The sequence below is a fragment of the Jaculus jaculus genome, chromosome 19 (genome assembly GCF_020740685.1).
Source record: "Jaculus jaculus isolate mJacJac1 chromosome 19, mJacJac1.mat.Y.cur, whole genome shotgun sequence".
In the NCBI taxonomy this organism is placed as follows: domain Eukaryota; kingdom Metazoa; phylum Chordata; class Mammalia; order Rodentia; family Dipodidae; genus Jaculus; species Jaculus jaculus.
This window is the reverse complement of record NC_059120.1, coordinates 51,448,866-51,471,170: the sequence shown is the minus strand read 5'-3', so window position 1 is coordinate 51,471,170 and position 22,305 is coordinate 51,448,866. Positions and strand designations below refer to the sequence as shown.

Here is a 22,305-nt window from a genome sequence, read left to right as displayed (position 1 = left end):
ACGCACTTTGAAATGAATTTTCAAAAAAATACTGCGGCTCAGCTGCCTTTTTTAAATGTTTGAGATACATATATAAACATGAAGGGGAGAGAGAGCGAGCGAGCTCATGAACACACCAGGGCTTCTTGCCACCGCAAACAAACTCCAGACACATGTAACCACTTTTTGCACCTGGCTTTATGAGGGTACTGGGGGAATTGAACCAGGGATGCCAGGCTTAACAAGTAAGTGCCTTTAACCACTAAATCATTCTCTAGCCCATGAATGTCTTCCTTCCTTCCTCCCTTCCTCCCTCCCTCCCTCCCTCCCTCCCTCCCTCCCTTCCTTCCTTCCTTCCTTCCTTCCTTCCTTCCTTCCTTCCTTCCTTCCTTCTTTCCTTCCTTTTCAAGGCAGGGTCTCACTCTAGCTCAGGCTGACCTGGAATTCACTATGTAGTCTCAGGGTGGCCTCGAACTCATGGCGATCCTCCTACTTCTGCAAGTGTGGAAACACACTTTTAAGTCAGATTATGTTTTAATTGCACCAGGAGGGTTAGCTCTTCAAGGGAATTCACCTGCACTTATGGTGGATGGAGGAAAGTGAATGGCAGCGTCCACTTGAGGGGTCTGACTTTTGCTTGGGGGTTTCCTACTGTTTTTTTTTTTTTTCCTGATGGTATTTGGTGGGTACTAGCCTTTACATCAGAGGAGGCTAAATTGCCATTCCTGCCTCCTCCTTCCTAAATCGTTCTTTACAAAATGTGGTTGGCTTGGAAAGTACCTGTCTGCTCTAGATTCTGTGAACTGTGCTTAACTAGAAGAACCAGTTTATGTTATTTAAAATATTTTGTTATTGGGTCGGACATGGTGGCGCACTCCTTTAATCCCAGCACTCGGGAGGCAGAGGTAGGAAGATTGTCGTGAGTTCAAGGCCACCCTGAGACTACATAGTGAATTCCAGGTCAGCCTGGGCTAGAGTGAGACCCTACCTCGAAAGAAAATATTCTGTTATTGATATGCGTTAATGTTTGTATAAATCACTGGGGAAGGAAGCATAGATAATGATTTCAGGAGATTACCAAAGTAAGCTTATGTTGTATTAGGTCAGTTAAAAGCTGTAGTTTTCTATTTTTTTTTCTTCCAGATTTAAATTTAAAATCTAAATCTCTTTGTTTATTCCAACCTCTTTTCCCAGGCTGATAAATGGAGCTTAATGTTATTGAATGTTTATCCTTTTGGGTAGGAAAATTTACATGCATTTCTTTTGTTTCTGTGAGGGAGTGTATTTTACTGAATCCACTTCTGCTCTTCCATGTGACTGATTCTAAAAAGTCACCATTTAACCAAACATATCTAGGTCAAAATAGACATATGTAACACCATAGATTCATCCGACTTCCGTGGTGGACTGGATGCAGAAATGGTGAACAGAGAAAGCTGCTTTCTTCTACTGTTCATGAAGAAGAGCGAGTCCTTGTCCTGGAATTTTCATTTTTCTTTTCCAAGGTAGAGAGAGAGAGAGAGGGAGAGAGAGAGGGAGGGAGGAAGGGAGGGAAGGAGGGAGGGAGAAAATGGGCACGCCAGGGCTTCCAGTCACTGCAAACGAACTCCAGATGCATGCACCGCATTGTGCATCTGGCTAATGTGGGTCCTGGGGAATTGAGCCTTGAACCAGGGTCCTTATGCTTCACAGGCAAGCGCTTAACCACTGAGCCACATCTCTAGCCCTTGAATTTTTAAATATTGTAGTAAGCTTAATCGTCTTTCTAGAAGGCAATTGGATCATTTATTTTATACTGTTAAATTGTTTGGGCTGGAGAGATGGCTTAGCAGTAAAGGTGCTTGCCTGCAAAGCCAAAGGACCCAGGTTTGAGGCTTGATTCCCCAGGACCCATGTAAGCCAGATGCACACGTGGTGCATGAATCTGGAGTTTGTTTGCAGGAGCTGGGAGCCCTGGCACACCCATTCTCTCTCTCAAATGAATAAATAAAAATAAAATATTAAAAACAGAAATTGTTTAATCACCAGAAAAATTTGTACATTTAAGTCTTTATTTAACTTGTGATTAGATAGTATAGACACATAGGCGGGTGTGTCAGGGGACAATGCAGACGTGTAGGCGGGTGTGCCGGGGGACAGTGCAGACAGGTAAATAAATAGATGTTTAGAAATATGTGTAACACTCACAGTGTCCGTACACTTTTACATAGAGTGGTGTGGAGATGTTATGTTCCTTACATATGTTATGTTAATTAATGTCATTAATCTAATTATAATTAGATTATTGCAGTGGTCATATCTACAAGGAGTCATGTAAAGTTTTGTTAATGCCTTCTTATGACTACAAAAGATACAGCTGCATTTGAAGCTAAACACTGGGGCTGGGGAGATGGCTCAGCGGTTAAAAGCACTTGCTTGAAAGCCTGCTGGCCCAGGTTCAATTCCTTAGCTCTCATATAAAGTCAGATGTACAAAGTGACGCGTTTGTCTGAAGTTTGTTTGCAGTGGCAGAAAGGCCTGGTGTGGTCACATTTATTCTCTCTCTCCTCTTGCAAGTAAGTGCATAATGTTTAAAAAATATATATTTATTGGCAAGCTGTGAGAGAGAGAGGTGGGGGGAGGAGAGGGAGAGAGAGGGGGGAGCAGGCAGAGAGAATGGATGCCCCAGGGCCTCAAGTGCTGCAAACCAATTCCAGATGCACATGCCTCTTTGTGCATCTGGCTTTATGTGGGTATTGGGGAATCAAACCCCTGTCGTTAGGCTTTACAGACAAGTGCTTTAACCACTGAGCCATCTCTCCAGCCCCCAAATACATAATATTTAAAAAATCAAAATTTGTCCAGCCAGGGTTTGTTCATAGAAATAGCTTCCGTGGATGACATAGTTCTGCCGTAGTTACTGAATTCTTTTTTTTTTTTTTTAGGTAGGGTCTCGCTCTGGCCCAGGCTGACCTGGAATTCACTATGTAGTCTCAGGCTGGCCTCGAACTCACGGCGATCCCCCTACCTCTGCCTCCTGAGTGCTGGGATTAAAGGCGTGCGCCACTACGCCCGGCAGTTACTGAATTCTTAACAGCATAGCATGGCCTTCACTTGGCTCAGGTTGCGCTGTGGAATCTCTCCACACAGAGGGGCAGAGCCCTTTGCCTGGAAGCCAGGGCTGGCCGGGGGTTGCTTTCCTGCCCTGCGGGTGGTGACCCAAGGGCCAGTGTGGGCCGAGGCGCAGATGAAGAGGCCAAGCACTAGTGTGCAAAGTGGGTTTATTTGTAAAGTTTTCCTAAATTGCACAAAAATTAAAAAATAATTTTTCTTCTCTTCCCCCACCCCCACTCCGACAAAATCCTGGCAGCGAGTTGAAAATGGCGACTTCAACTGGATTGTTCCGGGGAAGTTTTTAGCATTTAGTGGACCACATCCTAAAAGCAAAATTGAAAATGGTAGGTAATTTTTTTTTTGTTCCTTTACCACCTGATCATTTATTTTTGTTTATTGCAATTTCTCAATTCCCTCAGCTACTCCCTTCTTTTGGTAATATTCTTTAGAGGATATTTATTCATATTTGAAAAAAATGAAGTATTAATGTGTTAAATACTAAATTTCCAGTAGGTGGCGCTGTAACCACTGTTTTAGAACGAGCCAGCTTTTGGGCGGTGGGTGGTACATAGGGTGGATATTCGTTTTATGGGAGCAAATATAAGAATCTTAGAAACAAACTGTTCAGAGCCTCGAGCAGAGGGCTGGAGTCTTGGTGCTTCGGAGATTCATGTGCCTGTGACATCCTCCACCTCAGGGTGTGCAGGGTACTTGCCGTGTGTGGACTCCTAGCCGGTCACAGCGCGATCCCGTTTAATGTCCTCCTGGCTCTGAAATGTCACCACTGTTATCCATCTTACAGATGAGAAAACAGGTATATTAGGGAATCTGACAAGGTCACACAGTGACAGGCAAAACAGGTTGTTCAGCCTAGCTCCTGATACCTAAACAGTGTCTCAACATTGATGTGTTTAATTTCATTGTGTAACAATTTTCTATCCTGCAGTAATCATAGTAATCATTCACAGTGTGTGTATAATCATGGCCTTACATAATTCAGGAGAATAAAACAAAAACGTTTTATATTTTATATTTTTGAAAAATATAAAATAAATTTGAGAAAAATATGACCAGTTATTTGAGTTTGCCCATTGATGCTCATTTCGTACTTTTTTTTCTTTCTTTTTTTGTTTTTGTCTTTCTTTTCTTTCTTCTTTTTTCAAGGTAGGGTCTCACTCTAGCCCAGGCTGACCTGAAATTTACTATGTAGCCTCAGGGTGGCCTCGAACTCCTGGTGATCCTCCTACCTCTGCCTCCCGAGTGCTGGGATTAAAGGTGTGCGCCACCACGCCCGGCTCATTTCATACTTTTTAATCTGTGAATAGTACGTAGATAATAAACAATTCCAAACATTAATGATTAAGATTAATTTATGGGAGAAGTGCATAAAATAGAAAAGGTGATACGAACAGAATAGCTCCAATTTTTACTCTCTGGTTATGAAGGTAAAATGCCAGGTTTAAAAAAAAAAAAGTCTTATTTATTTATTAGAGAGAGAAAGCAAAAGAGAGAGAAAAAAAAAGCATGGGCACACCAGGGCCACCTTGCCATTGCAAACAAACTCCAGCTGCATGCACGACTTTGTGCCTCTGGCTTTACGTGGTCGCTGGGAACCGAACCTAGGCTGGCTGGCTTTGCAAGCAGATGCCTTGAACCCCTGGACAGATGCATCTCCCCAGTCTGGAATGGTGGGTTTTTGAGGGAGCTAGTTTGAACTCCAGTTTTTCTAGATTCCATTTCTTCTTCAACGTTCTTTCTAAAGCCCAGCTCTACTATACACCGTTCCTCATGCATTTCAGTTTTGTCTTTCACATTTCCACACAATACGCTTATTTCGTATCTGAGTTACGTACCTGCCAGCGAGTTCTGTGTGCGTCATGCTTGATGGGCAGTCCAGTCTAGCAAGTACCAGGCCGACGGTATCTACGGAGGAGCGAGGACTGGGCCACTTGGGAGTCTGTCTGTGCTGTGGATGTGGATTAGTTGACCTGTGTCATGGTGGGGTGTCTGGACTAACGTGCGGACGGCCTGAGGAAACTGCCTTCTGACAGTGGGTTCACCCCGCCTTCCCTATGTGTAATTCTTTGACTCAGGCTTAGGCAGACCTTGTAGGTGTTTTCTCTCTGTAGTGGTCTCACGGCTGGTATTTGTCTGGCAAAGTTGAAGGAATTTGGCTGTTTGCTATATGCCCTTTGCCAAGTTCTCTTACTGAGAGGATGAGAGGTATAATTTACTCATTTTCTATGTATATGTATATGTATTTGTATTTGTTTAGGTAGGATCTCACTGTAGCCCAGGCTGACCTGGAATTCACTATGTAGTCTCAGGCTGGCCTCGAACTCACGGCGATCCTCCTACCTCTGCCTCCCGAGTGCTGGGTTTAAAGGCATGCGCCACCACACCTAGCAGCCAAACTTTTTTTTTTTTTTTTTTGCAGTGAATTTTTCTCAATTCTTAGAATCCCTAGATAAAAGGATACCTATATTTTGTATAATGTTTTCCAAAAACATTATAAAAATCTTACTTTTTTTGTTCCCATGGTGCAATTAAAGATGGGAATTAGAATCACCACTTGCTTGAATATGAGCCATGGTGCTGAGTCACCTTAGGTAGTTACTAATAGTTATTCATTTTTAAAATATTTTATTTATTACACACACACACACACACACACACACACACACACAGAGACTGACTCCAGATGCATGTGTCACCTTGTGCATCTGGTTTATGTGGGGTACAAGGGAACTGAGCCTAGGTGCTTAGGCTTCACAGGCAAGTGCCTTAACCCCTAAACCATCCCTCCAGCCCACTGATAGATATTTTATAACAGAGAAGGAGACTTGAAGGAGCTGCCCGCTGCCCAGGTTCTTGCAGCAGGGGGCAGTGGGAGGATGCCAGGATAGGTCTCTTTGATTCCCAACTCTGTTCTTCTTACGCAAACACCGGGCCCGCTCCTGGAAAAGCGAATCCGAAAGTCTTGCTTACCTAATATTGCTGCCCTTCATCATGCTAAAGTGCTGATGTTTTATGGGAATCCCATGTTCAGATGTGATATCCTTGGTTGTTTGTTTTTTGTGACCTCAGTGAGCTCCCCAGCCTCTCTGAGCCTCAGTTTCCTCGTGTGTTACGACGGAGCGGGGTTCGAAGCATCCAGTGAGGACTGGGGAGGTGATGTGGAAGTGTCAGAGAGCAGCTGCGGTACATTATCATTGCTGAGCTTAATCTGCCTGTTTCATCTGCCTGCCTTTTGACAGATTTTACTTTTATTTTTTTATTTTTTTAAAATATTTTTTTGTTCATTTTTTATTTATTTATTTGAGAGTGACAGACACAGGGAGAAAGACAGATAGAGGAGAGAGAGAGAGAATGGGCACGCCAGGGCTTCCAGCCTCTGCAAACGAACTCCAGACGCGTGCGCCCCCTTGTGCATCTGGCTAACGTGGGACCTGGGGAACCGAGCCTCGAACCGGGGTCCTTAGGCTTCACAGGCAAGCGCTTAACTGCTAAGCCATCTCTCCAGCCCAGATTTTACTTTTAATAATGACCTGGTAGAGCGGACATCTGATTCTGCTGTTCCTCAGTTTCCTGGCTTTGGAAAGAGGAGAACTTAAAAGTCCCTTTTAGCTCCGAAGTTCTGTCTGTACTACTGTGGCTTTGAGTGCGCGCTGATGGCAGGGCGCCATCTAGTGGCCAGATGGAGACAGGTCGGATGAGTGGTCAGCTGGAATCACCTTTCTGGAATCACCTTTAATCAGTTCTCTATGACCAGCGTCCAAATCTGTCAGAGATACCCACAAACCCTCGTTGAACGTTCATGGGATATTTTAATAATTTGTTGGTTTGGATTAACCTTAAACAGTTTAGAAGAGCTTTTTTTGGTGTGTGCATCATGGTATGCAAGCATGTGTACGTGTCTGTGTCTGGGTGCATGTATGAGCGTGGGCTCATGTACACATGTGTGAGGTTGAAGTCAGGTGTCTTCCTTGATTGCTGTCCACTGTATTTATTGAAACTGGGTCTGTCTCTTGAATCCAGCGCCTGCTGATCTGGCCAGACTAGCCACCTGCCCAGGGATCTCTGAGCCGGGCTGCCTGCCACGCTTGCTGGCCGTTTGCGCGGGTGCTGGGGATTCGAACTGAAGTCCTTGCACATGGCAGTGCTTTGAACCAGGTGTCCCGCAGCCACTCGCTTGTGCTGACTGCTTGGTCCCTAGCCGATGGCAGTGTGGGAGGCGGAGGCCTGTTGCAGGATGTTGCTGGGGTGGACTTTGAGGTTTATTAACCCCTAGCTTGTCAGTTGGTTGGTCTTCCGGACGTGCTGTGGCAGAGGTGACGTCCAGCCTCTGTTCATGTCACGTTTACCCCTGCCTCCTTCGCGAAGCTTCCCCTAGACACTGCAAGCCAGGATGAATACTTCTCCCTCCTGCTGCTCTTGGTGGGGTGCTTTGTCCCAGCAGCGAGAGTCAACTTGTGTTGACTGAGCCATCCCTGCAGGCCAGTTTGAAGGATGGTAAAGAGCCCTGGTCACTAGTTCCAAGAAGTCCAGCTCCTTGGATTCAGATTGCATTCTCTCTTATTTGGAGGCCCAACGAACAGTCAAGCAGATCTTCGCTGAGGCCCAGGCATAGGATTTGGAGTCGTGTTCCAGGGTTTGAGCGTGGGCTCTGACACTCACCAGCGCACGTTCTCTGTGCGCACGTTCAGTCTGCTGCCAGGCAATAGCTGTGGGGCTTAAGGAGGCAATCCACATGGGGCACTTCATGTAGTACTTGGGACACAGTAAGTGATCAATAAACATTGGATGTGATTGTTGGCATCGTTATTACCTTAATGTGCCTTTACTGTGATTTTACAAGATGTCCAGAGGGTGCCCTCAAAGATTTTCTTGGTTTCATTTAACAGTTTGGGTGTATTAGCTACCCCCCCCCCCATTCTGTGATGGAATTCATATGGAATACAGAGGCTCAAACCGACCAGGCTCCACTGTGGAGGTGCGAGGGTGTCGAACCTGACAGTGGAGGCGCTCAGCAGCCTCCCATATCCAGGGAGGGCTTCTTCCCACAGGCTTGGATTGTTCCTTACCATGCCTCACAGGCTTGGAAAAGCTCCAGTTTCCTCATGGCAACCATCGTCATTTCCCACTTTGAGCTACAAATCTGCCATTGGGAAGTAGTTGTAACCAGTAAACCAGCTAGGAAGCTGGCTTGACTTTTGCCCACAGAAGATGGTGCTCTCTCTGTGTCTCTCTGTGGTGCTCTCTCTCACGGGAAACCGGAAGTGAGCTCTGCTGTAGTGTTCACTCGGAAGCCCGCGGCTGGGGCTGGGAGTCTGCCTCCACCTCCCCAGACCTCAGAACTAGTCACTGAACCGAGGGCTGCTCTCCCATGGAGCGACATCCCTGCCACCAAAGCCATGTTTTGTTGACCATGGCCAAGCGTATCAGTTAGGGCTCTTTATTGTGGACACTAGAATCAGCTTCCTTTTTTAAAACAATTATTTTCCTTTAGAGAGAGGAGAGAGAGAGAGAGAGAGAGAGAGATAGGGAGAGAGGGAGAGAGAATTGGTGTACCAGGGCCTCAGCCACTACAATTTAATTACACACAGTTGCGCCACCTAGTGGGCATGTGCGAGCTTGTGCTTGCCTTGCCTTTGTGCGTCTGGCTAATGTGGGATCTGGGGAGTTGAATATGGGTCCTGAGGCTTCCTAGGCAAATACCTTAACCCCTAAGCAATCTCTCCAGCCCTCTTTTTTTTTTTTTTTTTTAAAAATTATTATTTATTGGAAAGGGAGAAAAAGGCAAATCGAGACAGAGAGAATGGGCATACCAAGACCTCCAGTCATTGCAAGTGAACCCTAGAGGGATGTGCCACCTTATGCATCTGGTTTACATGGATACTGGGGAATTGAACCTGGGTCCTTAGGCTTTGTAGGCACGCACCTTAACCGCTTAGCCATCTCTCTAGCCCCCTGGTTTTTTTTTTTTTTTTTTTAAGAGGTTTGTGTGTGTGTATATTAGTGTATTGTGTGCACAATCTTTGGTGCCATCAAGCTTTTTTTTTTTTTTTTTTTTTGAGATGGGGTCTCTTGTTGGCACGGAGCTCACCGATTCAGCTACGCTGGCTGACCAGAGGGCTGCAGGGGCCCGCCTGCCTCTGGCTTCCCCACGCTGGGATTCTAAGCACAAAGCACCACTTGCGGCATTTCAGGCCCTCAGGCTTACAAGGCAGGCGCTTTACAGAGTTGCCTCCCCAGCTCCTCTCCCAGCACGTATACGTTAAACCAAAGAGGCCCTTGTTGGAAACTGGGCGGTAGCTCACAGGTGGCGAGAGAAGGCTGGAGTCCTAGCAAGTGAGCGATCTCTAGAGGAGACAGGGCCTGTGCCGGGGCCGTGTGGGAGAGGGAGTTGAGCGTAAGGCGTTTGTTCCAAGGACGACTAACAAGAAGGAAAGGCAGCAGTGAGGAACTGAGAATGGGAAGAAGAAAACAGCAAGTGCCTTTCAGGCTGGGAGAGGAGAAAGGAACAAAAGTAGGGCACTCGGGGGGCACCGAGGGGGGCCCGGCTGGCGCCTAGACCTCCGAAATGGAATGCCCACTGCTATTTGGATTTGAAGACTGAGGACTGGAGACCGTGAGGCCGAGCAGCTGCCGGCGCCGGGGCTCAGCCAGGAGCTGTGGCTGGAGACGAGGAAGAAGTGTCCCCTCGCTCCTGATTGCAGCGTAGTCTCTCCCACATTGAGACGCGGCTGGAGGGCTGCTAGGCAGAGAGTTCACAAAGAGTCACCGACACGGGCCCCAGCGCCGCAGAGTGGAGCACGAAGGGACTCTGGGAGCGGAGAGAAGCTAAGGATGACAGTCCCGGCAGGAAGCAAGGCCACAAGACCCGCAGCCGGGTGCGCAGTGGAGGCGTGGTTCCCTGTGCACTGGGAAGGCCCCCGGGAATGAATTCCTGGTGTGCTCGGTTCACTTGCTTGGCGTGCCTGGAATGGGTAAACCCAGAATGGGTAAACCCAGAATGGATCATACACGTTGTGGTCAGTGTGCTGAGAAATTAGTGCCCGGGACACTTGGGGCTGCTAGGCAAGGCTTGTAGTGGCCGAAGCCCCCACTGGTCACCAGGTCTGTAGCCCAGCTGGCTCTGCGGGCCCAGGAATGCGTGCTTGGTGGGGACACACCAGGGCATCTGGAGAACGCCCCCCGCCCTCCCCCAGTCACGCTCCCGCATCAAAACTGTCTGCCAGAACTCACTCTTCTTTTCCCCTCAAAGTTTCAGTAACAACTTCCATGATTACAAAATATACCCCATGGTGATACCCCCCCTCCCTCACTGTGTATATGTCGTAGTATTGTCGAGCGGCTGTCGCGTTTAACATGCGTTTTGCTTCACAGCTAGTGATGGGAGCCTCACAGTCAGTACATCGTTGTTAACGGTTGTCACATGATCTCTGGGACACACTCCTCCTGTCCAATGAGCGTCTCTAAAACTCAGCTGTCACGTGGCGTTAACCATCCTTATTTTAACAGACTGAGAACTTAGGGAGAAATCATGTATAACTTGGACTTGTACGTTCCAAGTGCTAATCATAAATCTATTTTTTAAAGACTATTTATTTATTTGCAAGCAGACAGAGAAGAGAGACTGACAGAGAATGGGTGCGCCAGGGCCTCCAGCCACTGCAAATGAACTCCAGAGGCATGCACCACTTGGTCATCTAGCTTTATGTGGGTACTGGGGAATCGAACCAGGGGTGTTAAGTGTTGCAAGCAGGTGCCTCAACTGCTGAGCCATCTCTCCAGCCCCGTAAATCTATTTATTAAAACTTTTTTTTGGTTTTTCGAGGTAGGTTCTCACTGTAGCCCAGGCTGACCTGGAATTCACTATGTAGTCTCAGGGTGACCTTGAACTCACAGCGATCTTCCTACCTCTGCCTTCCGAATACTGGGATTAAAGGCATACGCCATCACTCCTGGAAAAACATTTTTATGTATTTACTTGGAGAGAGAGTGATTGAGAGAATGGGCACACCGGGGCCTCCAGCCACTGCGAATGGACTCTGGATGCAGGTGCCACTTTGTGCATCTGGCTTTCTGTGGGTACTGGGGAATGGAACCTGGGCCATTAGGCTTTGCAAGCAAGTGCCTTTAACCATCTGGCCACCTCCTCAGCCCCATAAATCTATTTGTAGAGGATTGTGGTATGGATTGCAATGATACCTCTGGTTGGGCGTGGTGGCGCATGCCTTTAATCCCAGCACTTGGGAGGTAGAGGTAGAAGGATCGCCATGAGTTTGAGGCCACCGTGAGACTACATAGCGAATTCCAAGTCACTCTGGACTAAAGTGAAGCCCTGCCTCAAAAAAACCCCCAAAACAACAACAAACACACACACATATACATACAAACACACATAAAACATATATATATATATTTATATATATATATATGTTTTATATATATATATATATATGTTTATATACACACACACACACACACACACACACACGTGTGTGTGTGTGTGTGTGTGTGTGTGTGTTGAAATGTATTTGTTAAGTGAAGAGTAATGTTCAAGGGGGAAGAAAATCCAAGTAATTCCAAGTCTACGTTGCACATCTGAGTATTTGAGGAACGTCTCTGTTTGGGGGCTCAAGTCCTCTGTTCCCAGGATGTGAGTTGTGGGGGTGGCTGCGTTTGTCCCTCTGTGAGCTGTTTCCAGTACTTAGAGGGGTGTGTGCTTGTCTGAACCCCCGCGGTGTTTGGAGTTAGGTTGCTGTGACTTTCCCCCTCTGGCGGTTCCCGTCCACCTGCGCTCACTGCTCCCGTTCCCCCCCGCAGGTTACCCTCTGCACGCCCCCGAGGCCTACTTTCCCTACTTCAAAAAGCACAACGTGACGGCCGTTGTGAGGCTGAACAAGAAGGTCTACGAGGCGAAGCGCTTCACGGACGCGGGCTTCGAGCACTACGACCTGTTCTTCCTGGACGGCAGCACGCCCAGCGACAGCATCGTGCGCAGGTTCCTGAGCATCTGCGAGAGCGCCGGCGGGGCCATCGCGGTCCACTGCAAAGGTGCGTGCCCGCCGCCGCATCCCGCCCAGCCAAGCTAGCGAGGGCTTGGAGGTCAGTCGGCAGAGCTCGCCCTCGCATGCACAAAGCCCTGAGGTCGAGTCCCAGCACCACGTAAGCTGGGGGTGGTGGCTCAGACCTGTATCCCCAACACTGGGGACGTAGGGGGAAGGCCGAGACGGGAGGGTCAGAAGTTCAAGGTTACCCTTAGCTATGAGCTAGTTCGAGGCAGCCTGGGCTATATGAGATTCTGTGCCCATTTTAATTAACCTCTTCCTAAATACCCCAAGATTGCCTGGGGTGTGGGCTGTTGAAATGGTGGTAGCTTTCATGCCAAGGCAGGGTTTGGGGGTGTAACCTTTCTGAGCCCAGGTTCATTGACACTATGCATCATATACAGCAGGGTTGGAAGGACCCTCTTTCTTCTGTTCTTTCAGACTTGTTCTCGTCCTTCTAAAACTTAATGCCTCTGCTTTGTGGCCCAGAGCTCTGGCCCTGCCCCACCCCCTCAGTCTCAGTCATCTCTTCTCTGAGTCACGGAATTGGGGTCTTCTTGGCCTCTTCCTGGGGGTAATGGGCTGTCTTACTTGCCCATGAGACTCGGCTGTGTGAGTGAATCCTGGTCTCGGGGGCGGGTACTCTGGGAGCGGGGCTCTTTTTAGAGTACAGGAAGTGTAGCTGTCTGATTCAACAAACAGAAATACAAGATGGGGATGAGGGGGCTGGAGAGATGACTCAGTGGTTAAGGCACTTGCCTGCAAAGCCTAAGGGCACAGGTTCGATACCCCAGTACTCACATAAGCCAGATGCATGAGTGGTGCGTGCTTCTGGAGTTCCTTTGCATTGGCTGAAGGTCCTGGTGCACCCTTTATCTCTCTTTCCCTCCTTCTCAGAGCCTCTCCTTCTCCCCCCTCTCTCTCATGAATAAATAAATAAAATATATATTTTTAAAAAAATACAGGACAGGGCTGGAGAGATGGCTTAGCAGTTAAGTGTTTGCCTGTGAGGCCTAAGGACCCCGGTTCGAGGCTCGATTCTCCAGGACCCATGTTAGCCAGATGCACAAGGGGACACATGCCTCTGGAGTTCGTTTGCAGTGGCTGGAGGCCCTGGCGCGCCCATTCTCTCTCCCTCTTTCTCGCTCTCTCTGCCTCTTTCTCTCTCTGTCTGTCACTCTCAAATAAAAATAAACAACAAAAAAAATTTAAAAAAATACAGGACGGCCAGTTAAATTTAAATGTTACATAAGCATGGATACTGCTTATATAAGTGTGTCCCAGACATTGCATGCATATTCTGTGTTTTTTCTGGCAATCCTATGTCAGCTACTAAGCAGATATAAATGGCATTTGCCCCAAGTTCAGTTTACACTGTGATGAAGCCCAGATTCTGCTGTGGATTCTCCAGTGTGGCGTTCTTTGATGCGTCAGCCACGACCAAGTTCGCCACGTTGGGATGGAGCCAGTAGTTCTCACCTGCAGTTACTCCCGGGTGCCACAAGGTGGTGCTGCGGTCATTGGTTTGCATCTGCAAAATGGGTTTTGGTTGCATTTTATGCTAATTGCCCAGTAGGTGTTGCGGATGATGGTACTGTTCTTTTCGTGTGCCGAGCGCTGCTGTAACTGTCTTATTCCGACAAGTGGCTCTGGTTCTGACAGAAATTAAAATACCATTTTGTAGGCCTTTGTTTCTATGTTTAAGACGTGTGTAGGCAGGGGAGCTTGGCGGAACATGTGAGCTGCAGTGCGAAGCTGCGCTTCCCGGGACGGAGGGAGGGAGGCGCGTGGCGCGGGCCGGGCGGGGGGCGTGGGGGAGGCCGCCCAAGTCGGGCGCTACCCGCCTGTGACATGTCTTGCCCCTTTCCTGGGACGGACCCGACCCAGAGGGAGCCTGGGGTGGCGGGCTGCTGGGTTTCAGGGCACAGCGGACGGATGGAGAATTGGCTTGTCATGGCCGAATTTCCTTGGCACCCTAGTTTGCTTTGTGATCCCCTGTTGTTAATGACGCAGGTAGCCAGACATCTGCAGAACTTGAGAGCTGGTGGCATAAGCAGCGATTAAGGTTGGCATGAGAAGCTCTTCTCTCTTGAACAGTCTGGTTTTAGTATATAAAAAAACCCAGCAGCAGTACCTTTTCCCTTTTTGCCTTTTTGTCTAGTCAAATTAATTTTAGGACTACCAGGTTGTATGCATATGTACGGCTTAGTATTTCATGTCTTGGATTGACTGATTCAAGAAAGAAGAAATGCGGTTTTCATTAAATTTTGGTACCTTTCTGTGGGCTGGGGAGATGGCTCAGCGGGGACATGCACTCACAAAACTATAAAGAACAGAGCTTGAGTTCTAGCACCTATGTTAAAAAAGAACCAGCGTGCTGGAGAGATGGCTCAGTGGTTAAGGCACTTGCCTGCAAAGCCTGATGACCCTGGTTCAATTCCCCAGGACCCATGTAAAGCCAGATGCAGTGGTGCATGCATCCGGAGTTTGTGGTGGCTGGAGGTCCTGGTGCACCCATTCTCTCTCTTTTTTCTCCCCCTCTTTCTGTCTCTCTATCTCTCTCTGCTTGCAAAAAAGAAAAAGAAAAACGAAACAAAACAAACATGTCTTTAATCCCAGCACTCGGGAGGCAGAGGTAGGAGGATCGCCATGAGTTCGAGGCCATCCTGAGACTCCATAGTGAATTCCAGGTCAGTTGAGCTAGAGTGAGACCCTACCTGGAAAAAAACAAAACAAAACAAACAAAAAAGAGCCAGGCCTGCACGACTGGGACTCTCTGGCCAGCCAGTCTACGTGGAAAACTGGGGGGCCCCGGCTGAGTGAAACTCTCAGGGCAGTAAGGCAAAAGGGCATGGGATATCTGCCCCTGGCCTGAGCACGTGTGTGCACAGGATGTGCCCATCTGCACACATGTGCACACATTGTATGCACACACACATCACATGCACACTGAAACAAGTTTAGCATCTCCCGTGTTACTTTGTCTCACCTAAGAAACACTGTGACAACAGACGTCAGGTGTTTGAGCTTCTTGTTAGAAGCGCCCTCTGTGTATCTTTTACTGGTGAGTGACTGTTTACCTTTTAGGGAATGTATATCTTCACTTTTTCTTTCTTTCTTTCTTTTCTTTTCTTTTTTTTTCGAGGTAGGGTCTCACTCTAGCTCAGGCTGACCTGAAATTCTCAGGGTGGCCTCAAACTCATGGTGATCCTCCTACCTTTGCCTCCCGAGTGCTGGGATTAAGGGTGTGCACCACCACACCCAGCTTCAGACTTTTTATATATTTTTAATTAATTTATTTGTGAGAGAGAAAGAGGCAGGGGGAGAGAGAGAGAGAGAGAGAGAGAGAGAGAGAAAATGAGAATGAGCATGAAAGGGCCTCCAGTCACTGCAAATGAACTCCAGATGCATGCGCCACCTTGTGCATCTGGCTTACATGGGTCTTGGGAAATCAAACCTGGGTTCATTGGCTTTGCAGGAGAGCACCTTAACCGCTAAGCCTTCTTTCCAGCCTGGGTTTTTTTTTTTAAAATAAGCATTACACCTTTAGTTTAATTACAGCTGTATTGCTTTTAATAGCACACTTAGCTACCGTCGATTGGCCTGTTAATTATTTTGACATCTGTCCTAATTAAGTTGGTTTAATTTTCTGAGAAGTCAAGCAACACTCAGTATTTTAAATGAACTAAACGAGGCTAGAAGAAAGAGTCTTAGCCTATGTTAGATGAACTTTTATGCTTACTGGAAGGGGAATGAAAATAGTATGTCTTAACATATCAAATATTAGGCACAGGGATCCAGTAGACACTTACTAGCTGGGAACGTGTGAAACAGTTCCGCAGTCAATATCTCTGGTTCACTGTACGGTTGAGAAAAAGGAATGACTATTGGGTTCTTGACCCTTTCTAGCACAAATAATTATCTAAGGCACAGCGGTACTGTGATATTCCAACATGTGATTAGTCATGCTTTTAAATATTTTATTCTTATTTATTTATTTGAGAGACAAAGAGGCAGAGAGAGAGAGAGAGAGAGAGAGAGAGAGAGAGAGAGATTTGGTAGGCCAGCGAACTCCAGAAGCATGCACCACTTTGTGCATCTGGCTTATGTGGGTCCTGGGGAATCTAACCAGGGTCCTTTGGCTTTGCAGGCAAATGCCTTAACCACTAAGCCATCCCTCCAGCCCGAGTTATTGAAGTTTTACTGGGATTTCAGGCAATGCAATCAGGACTGATCTTTGCTATGAGCAGAACACCTTCAACCTCCCGTCATGCTGTGCCAGGAGCCTTTTCATTACGAATGCTTGCTTTTTTTTTTGTTGTCGTTGTTCAAGTTTTTGTAGGAACTTAGTGAAGTGCTCCTATTTGCTTGTGGTAAAAGCTCCTAACTATTGAGAGCTAAGTAGGTTCTTTTTATAGATCAAAATTATACACTCTTAAAAGGAGGGAAGTAACTTCAGTTTCAGAGACGTTTGAAAATCCCAGCCCTACCTCTTTGGTTGCGAGTTGGTTTAGAAGCCTGCCTGAGGACACCAGGTGGCTCTTCCCCCGGGAGGGAGTGAGAGAGAGAAAGGTCACCTCCTCTCTAGACAGGGACTGACCTGGGTCCCTGGAAACCAACTGGCCCAGGCGCGTTTCCTTTACTTGGTTACTAGCCTTGTGAGCTACCTGGGGACTTGACAGTTATAGGCTTCAGGTACAAACAAAGGCAAATTACTCTCGCCTCTAAATCTTAAAGGCAGAGCCCCACTGAGGCCAGGTTGTTATGTTCGATTCAGGCAAAAGGAACTTACGATGAAAATAGGACACACAAACACCCCTCACCTGAGGATACCGTATGTATGCTTTTTAAAGAAAGGTGATTTGGGAGGGGGCTGGAGAGATGGCTCAGCGGTGAGGATGCTTGCTTCAGAGCCTAATTCCCCAGGGTCGACGTAATTCCCTAGGACCGTGTAAAGTCGGATGCACGAGGCGTTGCATGCATCTGGAGCTTGTTTGCCGTGGGTAGAGGCCCATTCTCTTGCCCTGTCTCTCTCTGCTTTCAAATAAATACATAAGTAAATATTGTGTATGTGTGTTTAGACACATGCTCACACATATGAGTGCAAACACACACATTCCACAGTGCCCATGTGGAGGTCACGGGATAATTTCAGGAGTCAGTCAAGCCTTCCTCCATGTGCGTGCGTGCGTGCGTGCGTGTGTGTTGCGAATTGGGAAGGGTTTGCTTGGTGGTTCTTTCATTTTTGTGTTCAATATAGATTCCTTTCAATATAGACTTCATTTGTTTTTGTTTTTTGAGATAGGGTCTCACTCTAGCCCAGGCTGACCTGGAATTCACTATGGAGTCTCAGGGTGGCCTCGAACTCACGGCGATTCTCCTACCTCTGCCTCCCGAGGGCTGGATTAAAGGCGTGCGCCACCACGCCCAGCTAGGTTTCACTTTCATGTTTGATATAGATTCTCAACCTAAGTAGAATTATCCTCAAGGAAGTAAAGTTTTTTCTTGGAGGGTGAAGCATTTTTACAAATCTACAAATAGTGCATATTTACACACAGCGCGGCTACAGCAGTGAGGTTTTGTGGCGGGGCTGGGGAGCTCTGAAAGCGTGACCACCCGAGTTCGGACTCTCAGAACCACTAAAAATGGACTTGGTGGCAGATTAATCCCAGTGTGCCAGTCGTGGGCAAAGCTGCAGAGACGGGGAAATGTCTTAGGTGAGCTAGCTTGGCAACATGGAGCATGTGAGGCCTCGAACAAGGCGGACCTTGAACTGTTCTGAAGTTAGCCTCTGCCCTCCACCTGTGCACTGTGGAATGGGTGTGCCTACACTTGCACATGTGAGCATGCATGTAACACACACACACACACACACACACACACACACACACACACACACACAATTAATGGTGGACAATTAGGCAAAAGTGTATAATATGCCTCCAAGGACCAGTAATATAAAAACACTACGGAAAACTGATTTAATGGCCTACATGGCCACATTTGAACACTTCTGAAATTAGGATGGGTTTAAAAATTGATAAATGTCATCATTTAATTTTTCTTAGTTGGCCTTAAATCATAGTGGATATTATATCACTAGACATTATCATATTCTCTCAGATTTGATGAATTACTGTGTATTTCAAAGTACTGGGGAGGTTAGAGAAAAGTCTCTCTTACTTGACTAGAGGAGGATGACAAAGGGGCCTTCCAAAACAGAATATTCTGGTTGTTTTTTTTTTTTTTTTTTTTTTGAGGTAGGGTCTCACTCTAGCTTATGCTGACCTGGAATTCACTATGTAGATTCAGGCTGGCCTCAAACTCGCGGTGATCCTCCTACCTCTGTCTCCTGAGTGCCGGGATTAAAGGTGTGGGACAACTCACCTGGCTGAAACAGAATATTCTTTTTTTTTTTCCAAAAAAATTATTTATTTATTTATTTGACAGAGAAAGAGGGGGAAAGAGAGAGAGAATGGGCGCACCATGGCCTCCAGCCACTGCAAACGAACTCCAGATGCATGTGCCCCCTTGTGCATCTGGCTAACGTGGGTCCTGGAGAATCGAACCTGGGTCCTTTGGCTCTGCAGATAAATGCCTTAACCACTAAGCCATCTCTCCAGCCCTGAAACAGAATATTCTTAAATACACACATGCGCATGTGGGCACACACAACAACACAAAGCCATTCATTATTTACCAACTTATCTACCTACCTTCCTTCCTTCTTTCTCACTATTTGACCCAAACTGGGCAGCTCAGGTTGAATTTGAACTCATGATCCTTCTACCTGTGGCTCCCCAGCGCGGGATTACAGGCTTGTGCTGCAGGGCGGGGTGGTGGTGCTGGTGTTTTATTTCCTTTTTAAAACATCTCTTCATGGATGAAATTGACATTGTACTGACAGTTTCCAGGTCACTAATACCAATAACAATTTTTTAAAATATTTTTTCGAGTATTTCAAAATATTTTTACTTAGCTACTTATTTGAGAGAGAGAGGGAGAGAGAGAGGCAGATAGAGAGAGAATGGGTGCGCCAGGGCCTCTAACTGCTGTAACTACTCTAACAACTCCAGATGCATGTGCCACCTTGTGCATCTGGCTACGTGGATCCTGGGGACTCGAATACAAGCCAACAGGCTTTGCAAGCAAGCGCCTTCAGCCACTAAGGCGTCTCCCTAGGCCCTAATATCTGCCATTTTCGACTTTCCTTATGAGCCAATCACAACAGCTTTCTACTTCATCCCTTCTTCATTGGGCCACGTCCCAGCCCCGTGCTCTCCTGCCCCGGCCCTCCAGACACTCGGCTGCCCTGGACCATCGCGGGTGGACTCCGTCTCTGCCCTTTCCATTACAGCCACTCCGTGACTGCCATACCCCTCTAACTGGCTTGGGTCACTGTCTTGTTCCCAAACTGGAGGGCACCTTTATTTTGCCTTTTCCCACTGGTGAAAGACACACGCAGATTTTACTGCCATAGCAGTTTCATGTGCATTAGCTGTTGATCAGGTCCATCACACTTGAATCCAGTGCAGTTTGTGGACAGAAGTAACTTCAGTTTATGTGGGTGTATTTGCTAGATTTTGTATTTCTTTTGTCTCCCTTTCTTACAGCCGGTCTGGGACGGACGGGGACACTGATTGCCTGTTATGTAATGAAGCACTACAGGTTTACACATGCTGAAATCATTGCTTGGATCAGAATTTGCCGGCCGGGCTCCATCATCGGACCCCAGCAGCATTTCCTGGAAGAGTAAGTGCCCTTTCTCCGTTACTACATGACATCCTTGTCCCCGGCTTTCCATGTCTTGTGTTCCGGTTGTGGACCGTGTCAGGGCCGTGGTTATACAATGGCTGCATCGTCAGAGAAGTCTGCCGACTTGACAGCTCATACATTCTAACTTTGTGCCTTTTATATCTCTTAGATCAGGCGAGAGTGAGGAGAAAGTCACAGAGCCATCTCTGCCTACCCTTTTTCTGTCATTTTCTCTGTGTGATCTGGCTACAGTGCAATTTTCTTATGTCATCCCACTTGGCACTTTTCATTCTTTTCTTTTGTTTGCATGTCTAAAAGCAGAATGAAATTAAAACACACACACACACATACCCGGAGGTCAGTCACTAGTTCCAGTAAGGTTCCTGCTCTCCTGACGACTGACTGAATAATGTGGGTCTTCCAAGTCCACCCAGTAAGTTTTTAAGGAATGAAAAAGAAGAGATGGAGGGTTTAGCTCTGGACTCACGACAGCTAGCTTTCGGAGCACTATTTAGGAGTCTTATAAATTCATTTATATTCGTTCATTAACCCCACCCTCTAGGTAGAAAGATATACCTTATAAGAATACGAGCCTTTTTGGACCACTTGGTTTCTTCTTAAAATACTGAACACGTACCATCAACTTAACTTATTCATAAAATGAAGAGATGATTTTAGTCTTTGTTATTGAGACAGAGTCTCTACCCCAGCCTGGCTTCGAATTGCTGGATCACCTTGAACTCCTGATCCTTCACCTCCCGATTACAAGTGTGCCAAACCCCACCTGCTTTATGGTGTGCTGGGGTTTGAATCACGGGCTTTGGGTATGGTTGGAAAGCCCTTAACCAGTCGAGTCACATCCCCAGCCCATAAAATGAGGAGATGGAAATTGCGCGTGTGTCTTAGTCCAGCCTTAAGCTGTGATCGCTTAGTGACGGCTTGCGTGGAAGCCTCAGCTCTTTTCCTCTTCTTGTTGGAATGACTGTGTGTTGAGCAGTGTTTATTTCCATGTAATTTTCCCCTTGCAATTTAAATGAATTTACGTTGGTAAGAAACAAATGACCATGAATTTCATAGAAAGATGTTATAGGTAAGCTCTTAGTGTCTGAAATAATTAAGTAGGTTTGAGTCTGAGAAGTTACTGATTTACAAATCCTAGAGGGAGTAACAGAAGAAAAAAGTAAGTGCTAGATAGTGAGCAGAAATAACCCCGCTTAGAACAGGGCGATGGAATTCTAGTGAGTGTTTAAGAAGAGGGGTGTAAGAACAGGTTCACTAAAAAGACAAACTGAGCCGGGCATGGTGGCGCACTCCTTTAATCCCAGCACTCGGCAGGCAGAAGTAGGAGGATCGCCGTGAGTTCAAGACCACCCTGAGACTACAGAGTGAATTCCAGGTCAGCCTGGGCTAGAGTGAGACCCTACCTCGAAAAATAAAACAACAAACAAACAAAAAAGCAAGAGGGGGCTGGAGAGATGGCTTGGTGGTTAAGACACTTGCCTGCAAAGCCTAAGCACCCCGGTTCAGTTCCCCAGTACATAAGCCAGATACACAAGTGGGCACATGCTTCTGGAGTTTGCAGTGGCTTCAGGCCCTGGCAAGCCCATTTTCTCTCAAATAAATTAAAAATTAAAATTAAAGTTAGAAGAAGACTGAAATTGGGCTGGAGAGATGGCTCAGGGGGGAAGCACGTGCCGTGTAAGCCTGAGCACCTGAGCTCAGACGTCGTGAACACACGCGCAGCCGTCACCCTGGCACGTCCGTAATGCCAGCGTGCCAACTGCCAGGTGGAAGGCGGAGGCAGAGAATCCCTTAGAAGATCTCGGGCCTAGCGGGAAATACAGTGAGAGAGCCTGAGACTTGAGGTTGCCCTCTGGCCTCCACGTGAGCTTTGGCTTGTGCTCACCTGCGCACACTGGGCCCACACTTTTAGGTTTTTACCGGTGGGTTCAAGTGACATTAATGCATCATTAGTTTCACTTGTGATCAGATTCTCAGCCACAGGTTGTTTTTTTATTTCCTTCTCATGAATTTTGAGCATGTGGAGCATGGGGTTTTGTGTTGTGTATCTGCCATGTGCTTGATAGGCTAATTGCCTACTGACGTTGGATATGAGCGGCCTCAGGGTAAAAAAAAGAAATCCAAAAAAAACAAGCAGGGCATGTTGGCACATACCTTTAATCCCAGCACTTGGGAGGCAGAGGTAGGAGGATTGCCATGACTTTGAGGCCACCCTGAGACTATATAGTGAATTCCAGGTCAGCCTGGACTAGAATGAGACCCTACCTCGAAAAACAACCAACCAAACAAACAAAAAGCAAAGTGTTAGCTGGGTGTGGTGGCGCACACCTTTGATCCCAGCACTTGGGAGGCAGAGGGTTGCTGTGAGTTCAAGACCACCCTGAGACTCCATAGTGAATTC

At 47.0% G+C, this 22,305-nt stretch overlaps 1 protein-coding gene across 2 annotated transcripts in view; it reads left to right on the top strand.

Moving 5' to 3' along the window:
- Cdc14a (cell division cycle 14A) overlaps window positions 1–22,305 on the top strand; it is a 190,666-nt gene that overhangs the window by 110,029 nt on the left and 58,332 nt on the right. For both annotated transcript variants that reach the window (XM_045138596.1, XM_045138595.1), the window contains exons 8-10: window positions 3,329–3,416; window positions 11,905–12,135; window positions 19,742–19,880. In XM_045138596.1, coding sequence (XP_044994531.1) covers window positions 3,329–3,416; window positions 11,905–12,135; window positions 19,742–19,880 — 458 coding nt within the window. The remainder of the gene's footprint in view (window positions 1–3,328; window positions 3,417–11,904; window positions 12,136–19,741; window positions 19,881–22,305) is intronic.